Genomic DNA, 13,340 nt, shown 5'->3' on the forward strand with positions numbered 1-13,340 from the left:
TACTTAGGGGCTCCTGGGTGGCTCAGTCAGACATGGCGCAGGTCACAATCTCACAGTTTGTGGGTTCTAGCCCCATGTCGGGCTCTGTGTTGAATGCTTGCTCAGAGCCTGGAGCCTGCTTCAGATTCTGTGTCTCTCCTTCTTCTTTGCCTCTCCCCACTCACTTTTTGTCTCACTCTGTCTCTCAAAAATAAATAAATGTAAAAAAAATAAAAATAAAAAAATTATTTAAAAAAAAAGCACAAAAACAAAATGAGTCTGAGAGGGTTCTGCCTGGGGCGGCTACAGGTGGGCCATCGGAAACTTCCAGTCCGTCTAGGGGACAGGAGAATTCCTTTCAGGAAGCAGAGCACCAGCAGGAAATCTTATTCTCTCTAGGGTTCAAAAACCTCGAAATGAGTAAAGTCCAGCTTGCAGTGTTGAAAAGCAACATTTTGTGTACGGATTATTAAGGCAATTGTGAGCACTTCACCTTCAGATATGGTATTAACTGACATTTCAGCTATGGAAAACAGATGGTTTTTGCAAGAGAGTATTTCACTCTCTGGAGATGTTTCCCACCGTCAAATGGTACTATGATTTCAGTAGTTTATTCTGGTATCTTATAAGGCTAGTTGATTCTAGGTTGACAATGCATAGGTCAAGGTCACTGAATTCCGTAGGTATCAGCCTACTGTCTCACCATTGTCGCTGTAGAGTGACTTCCTTGGTTGGAAAATACATTCCGGGGCTCCTGGGAGGCTCAGTCAGTTAAGTTCCGACTCCTGATTTTGGCTCAGGTCATGATCTCACAGTTCATGAGATCAAGACCCACACGAGGCTCAGTGCAGATAGGAAGGAACCTGCTTTGGGTTTTTTTTTTTTCTCTCTCTCTCTCTGCCCCTTCCATATTCATTCTCTCTTTCTCTCAAAATAAATCAAATAAAAAAAATTTTAAACGTAAAATACTTTCTTTTTTATGGGATACATAAGGCATTCAGTTAACTCAAGGATGATGGTGTGGGAAGGTGGCAAGGGACAGAAAGTCCAAATATAGACTATGTCATTTTCAGTAAGGTCAACAGCTACTCCCTCCATGATGAAAGGGGTTGCCAAGGGGGGACAGCACCACATCAGGACTACATCAGGGCTGAGACTGGCCACTGATGCTGGCACACGGATCTGCCGCGGTGGCGGTACCAGGTGAGGCTTGCAAGAAGTCCCTGCAAATGCTCCATCTGGCCCCATTATTATTATTTTTTTATGTAGCCACTAAAAAGCACTCAGGAGAATGAAGAAGGACTTCAGAACAGACCCACTTATCTATACATTTCTTAAAGTCTTTTAAAGTGAAAGCATTTTGGTGAGAATTCTCATGGGATACAACATTCTCCTGCTGCAAGATGACCCTGAGAAATCCCAGTACCTGATTTTTCCCCAAACAGCTAATCCCGGTTCCATCCACCTCCCTCCTTCTGAGTGCCTGAGAAATTCACATAAACCCCAACCGCAGAGAAGAAAACAACTAGATATGTTGCCTGAATTTCTATCTCCTGAGAAGAATCTCATTCTCCTCTTTCCTTCAGGACATCCCTCTGAGGGGCTTTATTATCGCATTAGATGTGCAATCAGTATCAATATGTCAACCAGTGAAGTCTTTCCATCTTCAGTGAACCATTTATGAAGAAATCTCTTTGAGGTCATAGTGTGGCCTAAGGAAAGATTTCCCAGGGCAATTGCTTATGCAACTTATTTGTATTTTCGGGGCCTAATTTACCTCTGGTCCATTACACTACAAGTTGAGGGTGGAATGTTGTTGAGCATATCCAAGTCAATGACAGTCACCACCTAGAGCAAGTTTCATGGCCAACCAGTGATCTGGAGTCAGGCATTTAGTCTCCATTAGCCCCCAGTGGGAAACCAGAAGCTATTTCCCCAAAGGGAAAAATGAGCATGATTTTGCTACCATGTTTTAGGATCTCTATTTTGGTTTTCTTATTAGGTTTTGCACTGAGTATAATTCAGTACACTAAAGATACTTCTAGCACCATTGAGTCAACAGGGTTTAAAACTAAGAAACAGCCAATTGTATTTCAACTTGTGCTGGCTGCAAAGTGTTTTCTGACTTACTCTCTTCTTGAACTAGCAACTTTCTAGATTACTTACTAAATGGTTCAGAGCATGATATTCTAATGAGATAGATGTTGCTTATAAAAGTTAGAGATCTTCAGATACCATTCATCATAGTAGGGAGCACAATGTAAAACATGTTCAGTTCAACAGAGGAACCCAACATATACCCACCTGCAGTAGCAGGTGGATATATTTTACTGTTACATCACCTGCCCACCATTGCATATCTGTCTTTCCAAGACACCCAGGAAACTTGCTATTTCCTGTTATTTCATCCTACCAATGGTATCATCAATACAACAGATCAGCATGGTACCATTTGAGATTGTCAAGTGCCTTAAAGACTATATTCAGGTTCAGGGGCAGAGCAATGATGACTGCCTGAGCATGGAGGTAAAAAACTACTGTTGTCCCTGACAAATGAAAGCTAATTAATTCTGAGCTTCTCAATGCAAAATACAAAAATACATTTTCCAGATGGATAGTTGCATACTGAGTGTGAAGGATTGAATTGATTTGTTCAAGTAAGGAGGCTACATATGGAAGAGCAACTATAATTGGTGTTACCAGGCGGTAATCAAACACTATCATATCCCACCAGTCTATGACTGAGCCACATGAAGAACTGAATGAGATTATAACACAAATTCTCACCCCACATATTTCAAGTCTGTGTTGGTAGTACTGACCTCAGCAATGCGCTGATGTTTTAGATTTATTAAGGGGAAGTCCCACCAACATTCTCTTAGCCCTTTCAACAACAAAAGCCCTCACTTCACAAACCCAAGAGATATTGTAGAGATTCTACCAGCTGCAAAAAACAAATGCACCCCTTCCATCCTCACCAATGCATGTAGAAAATATGGAAATGAATTCTAGATGGTTTCAGAGCCCATTGAATTACTCTAGGGAAGACTTATGTAAAAACACATTCACTTATGCCTCAATTTTCAAAAGCCCCACACTGATCAGAGGATAGCACTGATTATAAGTCTTCCCTGCCAACAAACACCACAAATTAGTATCAATTCAGAACCAGAATCTCGAAAAATTTAGCTATGTTCTTGTTCCTAGAGCACAAGTTACCAAATAAATAGACTCAGGTCACCTTGGTATGGGCTAAAAAGGAGGCTCTCAATGTTAGAACAAGGTTCATCCTCTAGGGGGCCAGGTGGCCACTGACTCAGTTTCTGTCACTAACAGGTTTGTGTCCTAGGGAGGATGCCATCACATTATAGGATGTTGACTCCCATTGGTCCACTACTACCAAATCTGTCAGGTGGTTTTTGTTTGTTTGTTTATTTGTTTTGTGACGTAAATCAAATAAGAACTAGAGCTTCCTGTCAGTTTCATTCCTGGGGATCCCGGTTTTATGGCGAACCCTTGAAAGAATTCTCTTCAGGGCCCCAAAATGTCACCAGACAACATTATTTGTTTCCACTTAAGAGTAAGAGAAGCAAATGAACTTAATAACATTTGTCTATTTTCCTGAGACAGATTAAACTAAAATCTAAGAGGCCTTTGAGTGGGAGACAAATGCTACTGAGAGGGGAGAATATGTGATATCTGTACGGTTATTTGTTTATTTATTTGCACTTTATGTTTTTAGTAGAAAATATGGTAGAACCCGCCACTCAGGATCCTGAATGGTGGGATACATCTTTTTAATTTTAAGTTGCAGCCTTGGGAATCCCATGTTGCCATATGTCTAAGCCATATTCTCTATCCGCTCTATAAGTAACCATGCCAGAAATTTCTTTTCCCATCTGCCTTACCCCTTAGTCTCTCTCCAATTATTCAGAAGTTATGTGGAGAAAATGGGGGGGGGGTATTTTTCAGTTTCCTCAAATCATAACATGTTAGGATTTGGGAAGCATGTTGTTCCACTGATTAAGGGGATATCCCCCGGACTCTTGGCTGAAAGGCTATGATCCCCAAAGCTAAATGTGAGTGCGTAGGCCAGGATCTTACAGAAACAAAGTGAAGATTAGGCTAGAGCCTCTGCTTATGCACAGAAGTTAATGCCAGCTACCATACTGACGAGACTTTCAAGATAGAATTTGCAAGCCTTCCTCTGTGTATTCATTTCAAGGACAGAGGATTTCAGAAACCAAAAAAATGAGCTCTGTTCCATAGGGGGTCAGGGTGGGAAAAAGCCTGGATTTGAAGTCATTGTCTATAACAATCGAAGTAGAATCAAGTTGCCCATTGGAAGCTAAAGACGGGGATTAGAGAAGCCAGTCCAGCGGCTGACACTGCCAAGGAACCCCAAGGTCGCTGCTCCCCGGCCCTCTGAAAACCCTGCAGCACGAGGCACCTTCACTATGTCACTTTGGGGTGTCTGTCAACCGCTGTGACTAAAACCAAACCAGCACCCCTTGCTACTCTTTCTATGACTTGTTGTTGTTGTTGGTGGTGTTGGTTTGTTTTTAAGAGAGTATTAAATGTTAGTAAATTACACGTAGGATTTGTTTCAACTATGAAACATGCATCCAAACTTGTTTTTGGCTGGCTCTCTGTAGCCCCAAATCCCTACCTTGACCATTCAGTTGGCACACCTATAGTCTCTAGAACCCGGTGCACAACAGCAGCCCAAGATGTGGGGCCAATACTATCCTTGGTTAAGAGAAGTTGAACTCATCACCAAGCCAAACTTGCCATTACACTTTTCTACCCAAACAGCCCAAATCTAGCAACTGGGACTCTGTCCTGTTCCTGCAGTGACGCACGCCACCCTGCCTTTTCATCCCAGTGCTGTGACTGCTGTCTTTCCTTGTCTGATTCCCCAGCTCCCATAAGCCTGGGTCTCTGCCTTACTCTTCCTAGATTTTACTGGGAGCCCATATGGGACCAGCTTCTTGCTGTCACAACTTCTTGCTGCTGCTTCCTGCCATATAGCAGGCTCTCCTGGCCCTGCTGCCCCTCGACTGGCCATCTGCCTGACTTCCCTGTGACCTTCAATACGCTTTGCTGTCTGGAGTCTGTCAGCTTTGCTGGCACCCCGCTCTGACTACTGTCCCTCCACTCTTTGATTCCCAACATCTCCTCCTCCCAATGTAAGTTTTTCTCATTTCTAGATGCCCAAAAGGATGATCTCAGGCTTAGTGTGCCTGAAAGAGCATGGGTTTGGGATCCAATCTGGTATTTAATTCCAAGTTCGAATATTTATTTATTTATTTTTAGAAAAAGACAGAGTATGAGTGGAGAAGGGACAGAGAGAGACACATACAGAATCTGAAGCAAAATCCCAACTTCAACAGCTACTAGCTTTTAATTCCTTAGGCAAGGAATTAAGTAATTTAACCTGTCTTGTTTTAGTATATCTCTAAAATGGGACTAGTTGTACATAAGATAACTTACGTCAGGCATGAAACATAATATTTAGCACACAGTAGGCACTCAGTAAGTGAGAATCTCATTTTTAAGTCTTTGCCAAGAAATAATTGGCAATCTGTCACCATTTCTTTTTTATATAATTTTTTAAAGTTTATTTTATTTATTTTGGGGGAAGGAGAAAGAGAGAGCATGGGAGGGGCAGAGAGAGAGAGAGAGATCCCAAGCAGGCTCTGCCCTGTCAGCGTGGGGTCTGACATGGGGCTTGAACTCATGAACTGTGAGATCATGACCTGAGTTCAAACCAAGAGTTAGATGCTTACCTGAGTGAGCCACGCAGGTTCCCCCATCACAATTTCTTTACATCTGTGTTTGTCTTTCTCCAATCAGGATGGAAACTATTTTCATATCCACACACACAGACAAAATAAATAAATAGGTAAATCAGGTTATATCAGAGAGCCAAGGAACAATCTAATAAAATTTACCAATATATGTTCCCTTTCCTCAGGTGTCAGGCACCTGTGCCTTCCCCAGTCTGTATGGAAGAGGCTCTTAGGTATAAAATATAAAAAGGAAGTTTTACAACATAATTGTATTTATTTGGGTAGAGGTAAAAAACTATTACTGCAAGACAAGTACATTGCAATATCATTTAGATAGGCAATTGCCAGAAAGGGTTGCTTCATTTTTGAAGTGTTTCCCTGATTTCAGAAATCCTAAATACTCATTGTATATAACGAAGAGGACCAACAAAAGTAGAAAAATAAGTTTAAGTTCACAACCCTAACTATTACATTATTTCGTAAAGCTTCCTAGTATTCTATGTTTTCTCCTCAGCTTGGCTAACTGCTAATCTGTGTCAGAGTTCATGGTCTACCAACCCCACTTTATTCCAGCTTATCCTTAACAAGCCCCCACCAGGTACTCATGGACGTGTGCTTAAACTCAAGGGGCTTGCATGGATCCTGAAGCCCTAACAATTATTAACTCGTTATCAACTCCCTCTTCCCAAGTCCACCTGTGTCTAAGCCCTTGCCTTTACAGGAGACCCACGCTTGCTCTCCTGCTCAGGGCCCCTGAAATGAAGGGGTAAGGTCCGTAAATATGGGCTCTGTTTCTGTTCGGGGCTCTGGAATCTGAACTGTAACCAAGAGGCTCCATTCCCCTTCCTCTGCCTCTCAGAGCTGCAAGTGAAACTTTGAGCTCATGCTTTCTGCTCTCCGAGGACCTTCTAAATGAAAGAATAAAGAAGAGGAGAAGAGGCGTAAAATTTGGAGGAGGTAAAGAAGAAACATCCCTGGTATTTCTTGAAAGTCACACCATATCTAGTAAAAGACTGAAAATGGAGTGGGAATTCTGCACGTGAGTTGATTAGTTGACAGGATGGCTGAGGCAAAGGGAAACAAAGAGATGGCTGTCCAGGTGCCTGTATTTCCCTGCCCGTCCTGGGATTCTGTGAGCTTCAACCCAACCCAAACTACGGAGATAACTACAGAGCAGAATCTTAATTTACACCATCAAGATATATTGCTTCCCCCTCCAAATCATTAGATTTAATCTGCATAACTGTATTCCCATCGGGACCCCTCGCACCGTAGGACAAGTCTGCAGGGTACTTAGTGTCTCTGCAGGGCCCTCACCTGACCTGCTGCCACATCGCGTCTGGACCTCTCTGTGCTCTCCGACCACGTCTGCACCACGATGGGAGCCGCCTTTATGGAAGGGGTGAGAGATGCCTTCCAAATCACACGTCCCTTGTCCCGGTGGCACTGTATTCATTACGTAAAAAGGCAGCATCATGAGGTGTTGGGAGTCATAGATCTGACTCAGAATTCCTGTCCTTGAGTCCTGGTTATACGACCATGACCTATGTGACACTGGGCAGGTTGTGCAAGCGGTTGAGCATCTATTTCCCTATTAAAATAAAAGCAAAAATAAAAAGCATCAAATGGTGGCTCTTGCCTAATAGGCCATTTGAAAGTATTGAATAAGAAAAAAATGAAGCTACATATACTTTGTAGAGACATGGAAAAATTACTCTCACCAGCCTGCAGACAAGAGACTACATCTCATGGATCAATATTTCCTTTCTGGATAACAATGGATAGAAAAAAGAAAAAGCATCATGTGACTCCCTACCATCTGCCAATCCAGGAGGGCTAGTTTAATCACCAATGAATTGAGTGTCTAGGAGGTGGTATTAACGCAGGATTCATGGTCCAAATGAACAGAATTGCATCTGGGAAGTCCCCCGGGAGCTCCCGGGGACTGAGGAAGGGAACCCATCAATCAGAATATGGTGCCTTCCATCCCTCCAGCCAGAGGTGCTTGGTTGTAGTTTCAAAAGCTGCCAGGAGAGAGCCTCAGCTTCCCTTAAGAGCTGGTGGCTCAGGCCTCTCTGAACTGCCATCTCGGTGTTTAACAGCCTTTGGTGGCCTCTGACCAAGGATCTAAGTGGGAGAGTTCTCAGAGGTCCCTTCTTGGAGGGATCAGAGAACAGATAGCCGATGTCCCCAGTCCTGGGCCAGGCTCTAGCCCTGCTCCCCCTCACCGTTCGTGGCCCCTAGAGCTGCGCAGGTGTTCACCACAATACCCGAGAAGGGGCAGAGAGAAGACTCACCTGTGACCTCTGCCAGACTCTCAGGCTGAGCCCATGACGGAGAACTACGGGCAGATGGTGCCCCCTAGTGGACAAAACTCCCTTTCCACTTGCGCCGAGGAAAGGGCATTTGCAGCAGCTCAGCCTCAGAGCCTCCGAGCCTCTGAGTCCCCGAGACCCCGTCAGGACTGAGGTTCCTTTGAGATGTCTTCTTGTCAACTCCCACCTTGCACCCCAGTTACCTGCTTGTCTGGTCCACACCCTCTGGGACAGACACCCTCCGAGCTAGCGGCCGAGTGGTGCAGCAGCCTTCCGGCCTCCCATCTCTGCAGGGCTCCGGGGGTGGGGGCCTCTCTCCTGGCCTCGCACCTGCTGCTGCTTCTGGCCTGAGACCCCGAGCTTCCTTGTCCCACCCTCACTCCGTGTATGGCCTCGCCCAGGTTGCAAACGCAGTTCTGAGCCATGGTTTTTCAGTCAAGGTTTGACGAGCCCTCTGCTGCAGATCCAGACCCTGGTCCTTTCCGGGTCAGCCCCTCTCTGAGGATTTTACTTTTAAAAAGATCAGCTGGAGATTGGGGTGTGAGATGTTTCTGTGGTGGCGAGCATTGCATATAGGGATCTAATTGGAAACGTGGGTGTTTATTCTAGAGACGCGAGCGAGGGGGCTACATATTGAGATACGCCTTCTCCCTCCTTTCTGAGCTCCCAGCATTCCTCCCGGTTTCTTCCCAGCAGCCCTCTGGGCACTGATACTGGTGTGAAAATGCATTGGCTTGTTTTGTAGGCATATTGTGGGGAACTGTGCTGTTCCATCCTCACAGCGGGCTCTGAGCTGGGTAGAGCTCCTGTCTGGACTTCATGGGGATAGAAACCAAGTTTCGGGGAGATTAAGTCTTTCCCAAAGCTCACACGTGGTGGAGTGGTCTGCAATGGAGCCCTTCAGAGCCTGTGGTTAAATGGCGGTGCTCCTCAGGCAGGGTGCTCACCAAAAGGGCAAGGGAAGAGCAGCAGTAAGAGTCTGTAGAGGGGCACCTGGGTGGCCCAGTCGCTTAAGCGTGTGACTCCGGATGTTGGCTCAGGTCATAATCGCACAGTTTGCAAGATCGAGCCCTGTGTCTGGCTCTGCATTGGCAGCTTGGAGCCCTCTTGGGATTCTCCCTCTCCCTGTCTTTCTCTCTCTGTCTCCGAGCCTTCCTGTCCCCACTTGTGCGCATGCTTGTGTGCTCGCTCTCTCTCTCTCTCTCTCTCAAAAATAAATAAAAAACAGGAAGAAAAGAGTCTGCTTGTAGAAAAGAGGCAGCCAGGAAGGCTCTGGGGGGAGAGGAAGCAGGCTTAGCAGGGCTGTCAGGGCGGCGGGGGAGGTTGGGTCTGTGGTTGCCAGTCTGAGATGTTTTTATTCATTGATCCAAGGAGGGTGTCTCGCTGTGTCTTTGCTGCAGGTGCAATACAGGGTTCTGCCCTGAGTCACGTTGGCCACATGCAGTCTCAGCTCCGTGCTGTTGACCCGCATCAGCTGGTAGTCTGCTCCAGGACGGGGTACGACCTCCTTATCCCCAGAGCTCCGCAGGGTGGCCAGCAGCTCCAGTTGTCCCCGGAGATCCTGTTGGTACCAGCTCATCCAGGGGTACTGCGAATCCCTCAGGATGCAGTGCAGGGTTTTAGCTTGTCCACGAGGTACCAGGACCCACCTGGGCCATTGCTCCACCAAGCTTGCTGAGGCATCTGAAATACACAGTCAGGCCAGGCTGAAGGGACTGAGATAGTGGCAATCCCCCCACAGCCCCTTCCCCACCGCCGTGCCTCCCAAATAACCAGCTGCAGAGAAGGGCCCATGAGCGATGGCAGTTGGAGACGGAAGGGGTACTTTCTCAGCTGGGATAGGAGTGCTATTCCTGGGAGAATCTTGGAAAGCCTGGGATGAGGAAGCAACCTTTCTGTGCCTACTGGTCCCTCTTCCCTTCCCTCATCCCATGGAGTGGCTTTCTCTGCCTGGCATCTGACCTGTTCTCGTGGTAGCCATGAGCACCCAGCCCCACAAAATGGGCAATGGTACCATTCCCTTGGCCTCCCGCGCTTCCTCCAGCAAGGCAGTGGGACGGGGTCAGCCAGGCAGGAGAGCAGGGGCCCGGTGTATGAGGTGGTGATTAGTAGCTGACACTCTAGGCCTGAAACTCAAAAGGGAGTGGCTTTTCCAGGAAACTCAATATTTTGTCTCATTTTCTCACTGAGGTTCAGACCCCACGGTTTCCTGTTTCCTGCCTGCCAACAGCCCTCACCCAAGCATGCACCCCGCCCCCCCCCCACAATCAGTGAGTGCCTTGTGAAGGTACTTAGCCCCGCACCCTCTCAACTGTGTCCCAGAGATTCTGAACACAGACAACAGCGCTTCTGAATCTGGGCCTCAAACATTCCCCAGGGATTAAAACGTCTCAACGCAGCCAAGCCGGCTGGTAGACTGAGTGAAGACCTCTCTCCCCCATACGTGAGAGGCCACACTGGGCAGTAGACAGTAGGCACTCATGTCTAATTACCTGCATTCTCCTCTATAAGAGCAACTACAAATTAAACATAGGAGACTTAATTTTCCCTGTTGAAAGTAAGGAAAGAGACCTAATTCCTGTTCATTTGCTTAGAGCATTTACTTTAGAAAACTTGTAACTTTTTCTTTCTTCTGTTCCTTTGAAGCGTACGCAGATCACCCAGAAATGTTTTTCTCAAGGACCTGCCATCATCTCTGAAATACAAACATCAGGATGAGCCTAACTTAATTTAGAGCAGATGTCTCACACCAAGCTGTAAAATGAGTCCCTGTCCTAAAGGTGTGGCACGTTAACTTTGCCTTTGGGTAAAGCAAGTTAGCAAACCCAGATGGACACCCCCAGGTACCAAGGGACTGTAAGACGAACTATGGGTTAGCAAAAGGCCTGTCCAGGACTCCTATTTGAGGACTGGTTATTACTTATCTCAGGAACATTTATGTAATGGGTTGTTTCTGATTACCTGGATGCCTGGGATGTGTCTCACAGTGGTTTCGTGCTTACTCAGTAGTAAGACTGCTTTCTTTCCTATTTTTGGGGAGAGATTTTTCTGAGTTGGGAAGAGCTTTGATTTTCAGTTACGTTTTCCTGACAGCTCACAGTGCCGGCACTACCTAGCGGTGTGGCCTTGGGACTCAGCTTCTCCCTCTGTAAGATGCACATCATGATGAAAGTGATTTCGTAGGAAAATGGATTAATACATGAAAAATTGTTGGAATGGAGTTTGGCATAGACTGAGCACTTAGAGTTGACTCCTGTCACCACCGTGGTCAACTGCCCATTCAATTCCAATATGACAGAATGAATAGCACCATTTACCTCTCTTTCTCTCTCAGTCATCAACTGAGATGAAAATCACAAGATCTCATAACTTTTCAGCAGTGGTAAGACACCTGGTTTTTCAGGAAGTTTGGAAATCCGTGATCTGGGAAATTAGATGTAAAGGCCCATAGTTACCTTCTCTTCCCCCTCAGCATTTTACAGACAAAAGGAAGGGGACACATAGGGACCTAGCAACCAAACTTCACTATTTCAAGACCTGGGACTGCACCAGATTCACGTCGGTGCAGCCAGTGAGGTGTCTGCGTTGTCACAGACACTTGATGAATGAACAAGACAACTGGAGCAAGATAAGACCCATCACCCAGGAGACTGCATGTCAGGAAAAACTATGGCCTTGTGTCCTGGGGCTTGCGCCTCCCAGATTCACTAGTTTTGTTCCTCTGCTCAAGTATAAATACTAACAAGAATATAGTTCCCACGATTCTGGCAAAGGGTGACAGTTACTGATGCCATGTGGTGACAACATAATACAGTTTATCATTCAGTTGGCTTGATGACTTGAAAATTGTGTGGTTGTTGATTTTTTAAAAAGGACAGGTTTTCATTATGTACAATGTTGTATATAAAACAAGTCCATTAATATATCTGACTATTTCAATAACATCTGATTTCCCAGATCACGGATTTCCAAACTTCCTGAAAAACCAGGCGTCTTACCACTGCTGAAAAGTTATGAGATCTTGTGATTTTCCTCTCAGTTGATGACTGAGAGAGAAAGAGAGGTAAATGGTGCTATTCATTCTGTCATATTGGAATTGAATGGGCAGTTGACCATGGTGGCGACAGGAGTCAATTCTAAGTGCTCAGTCTCTGCCAAACTCTATTCCAACGATTTTTCATCTATTAATCCATTTTCCTACGAAATCACTTTCATCATGATGTGCATCTTACAGAGGGAGAAGCTGAGTCCCAAGGCCACACCACCACACACACTATTTCTCTCTAGGCAGAGAGGGATGAAGCTCTGGAAAGCAGTGTCCGAATCACACGTCTGGAATACCAGAAACATGTATGTGCCAGTACAGAGATGTCCTCACTTAGGAAGCCATATGGGCTGCATTCTGAGTTTACTCTGGAAGAGAGTTGCTCTGGGGATCAGAGGATAGAAGAGAAGGGGGCTGCACGAGGGAGGAAACCATAACTGGGGGAACAGGTGAACAGGGAGAGGAAAGCCCTGTGGGTGGCTAGAAGGAACCCAGGAACAGAAACCGGGAGCTGTAAGGCACTGGCTCCCAGCTTTCACCCTGAGCAGCTGCTCTGGCCCGGTAGACAGATTGCAGGATAAGGGATCCTGGCCCCATCTTAGTTTATAGGACTGGCTGTCCTGTCTCCCTGCCACCCCCTCCCTTAGCCCTAATCCCCAAATGCGATTGGGATCAGAACGTCTCTGATACTCCTGTTATCTCCTCCCTGGATTCCTGATCCTCAAGGTCATTGCCTCCCCAGGCTCCTCCTCTGGTCTTGGCCCTGCTCCCATCTTGGGCCAAGGTAAGCCTCTTCCTTCCAGATGGCTGCCTAGCAACCTCGCCTCTCCCAGAGAAGGCATGGGAAATGGGTTTTCCTCTCCCACTGCACCCCAGTTCTGACTTGGGTGCTCAGAACAGCTGCCCACCACCCAGCTGGTCCATACCAGGTTTGATGAACTTAGTAGATACTAAAAAGAATATGCATGCTCTGAATGGAGGCATAAATAGATGCTCCTATCCACCTCCAGCTCCTCTCCACCTCTGAGCGGAATTCCTGTGTGATGTGTGGTCTAGTTTCTGTGCTGGGATATGACCCCTGACACATGTCCTTGTTTATTTTTCAGAGCCTCTCTATTGTCTAATGCAGGAAGGATGCTGGGGGTCAGGGAGGTGATTCTGGCTCAGGCTCAGCTGTGCCATAGCTTGGGCAGAAAAACTCTGTGCATA

The 13,340-nt window shown here is 46.1% G+C and overlaps 1 gene segment (V, D, J or C); it reads right to left on the reverse strand.

Moving 5' to 3' along the window:
- Positions 1–9,311: 9,311 nt before the first annotated feature.
- Positions 9,312–10,213, reverse strand: LOC115304902. The segment is given in 2 exon segments: positions 9,312–9,769; positions 10,049–10,213. Coding segments are annotated over 2 exon segments (384 nt in total).
- Between the last annotated feature and the right edge of the window lie 3,127 nt (positions 10,214–13,340).

Source organism: Suricata suricatta, chromosome 2 (assembly GCF_006229205.1).
Source record: "Suricata suricatta isolate VVHF042 chromosome 2, meerkat_22Aug2017_6uvM2_HiC, whole genome shotgun sequence".
NCBI lineage: Eukaryota > Metazoa > Chordata > Mammalia > Carnivora > Herpestidae > Suricata > Suricata suricatta.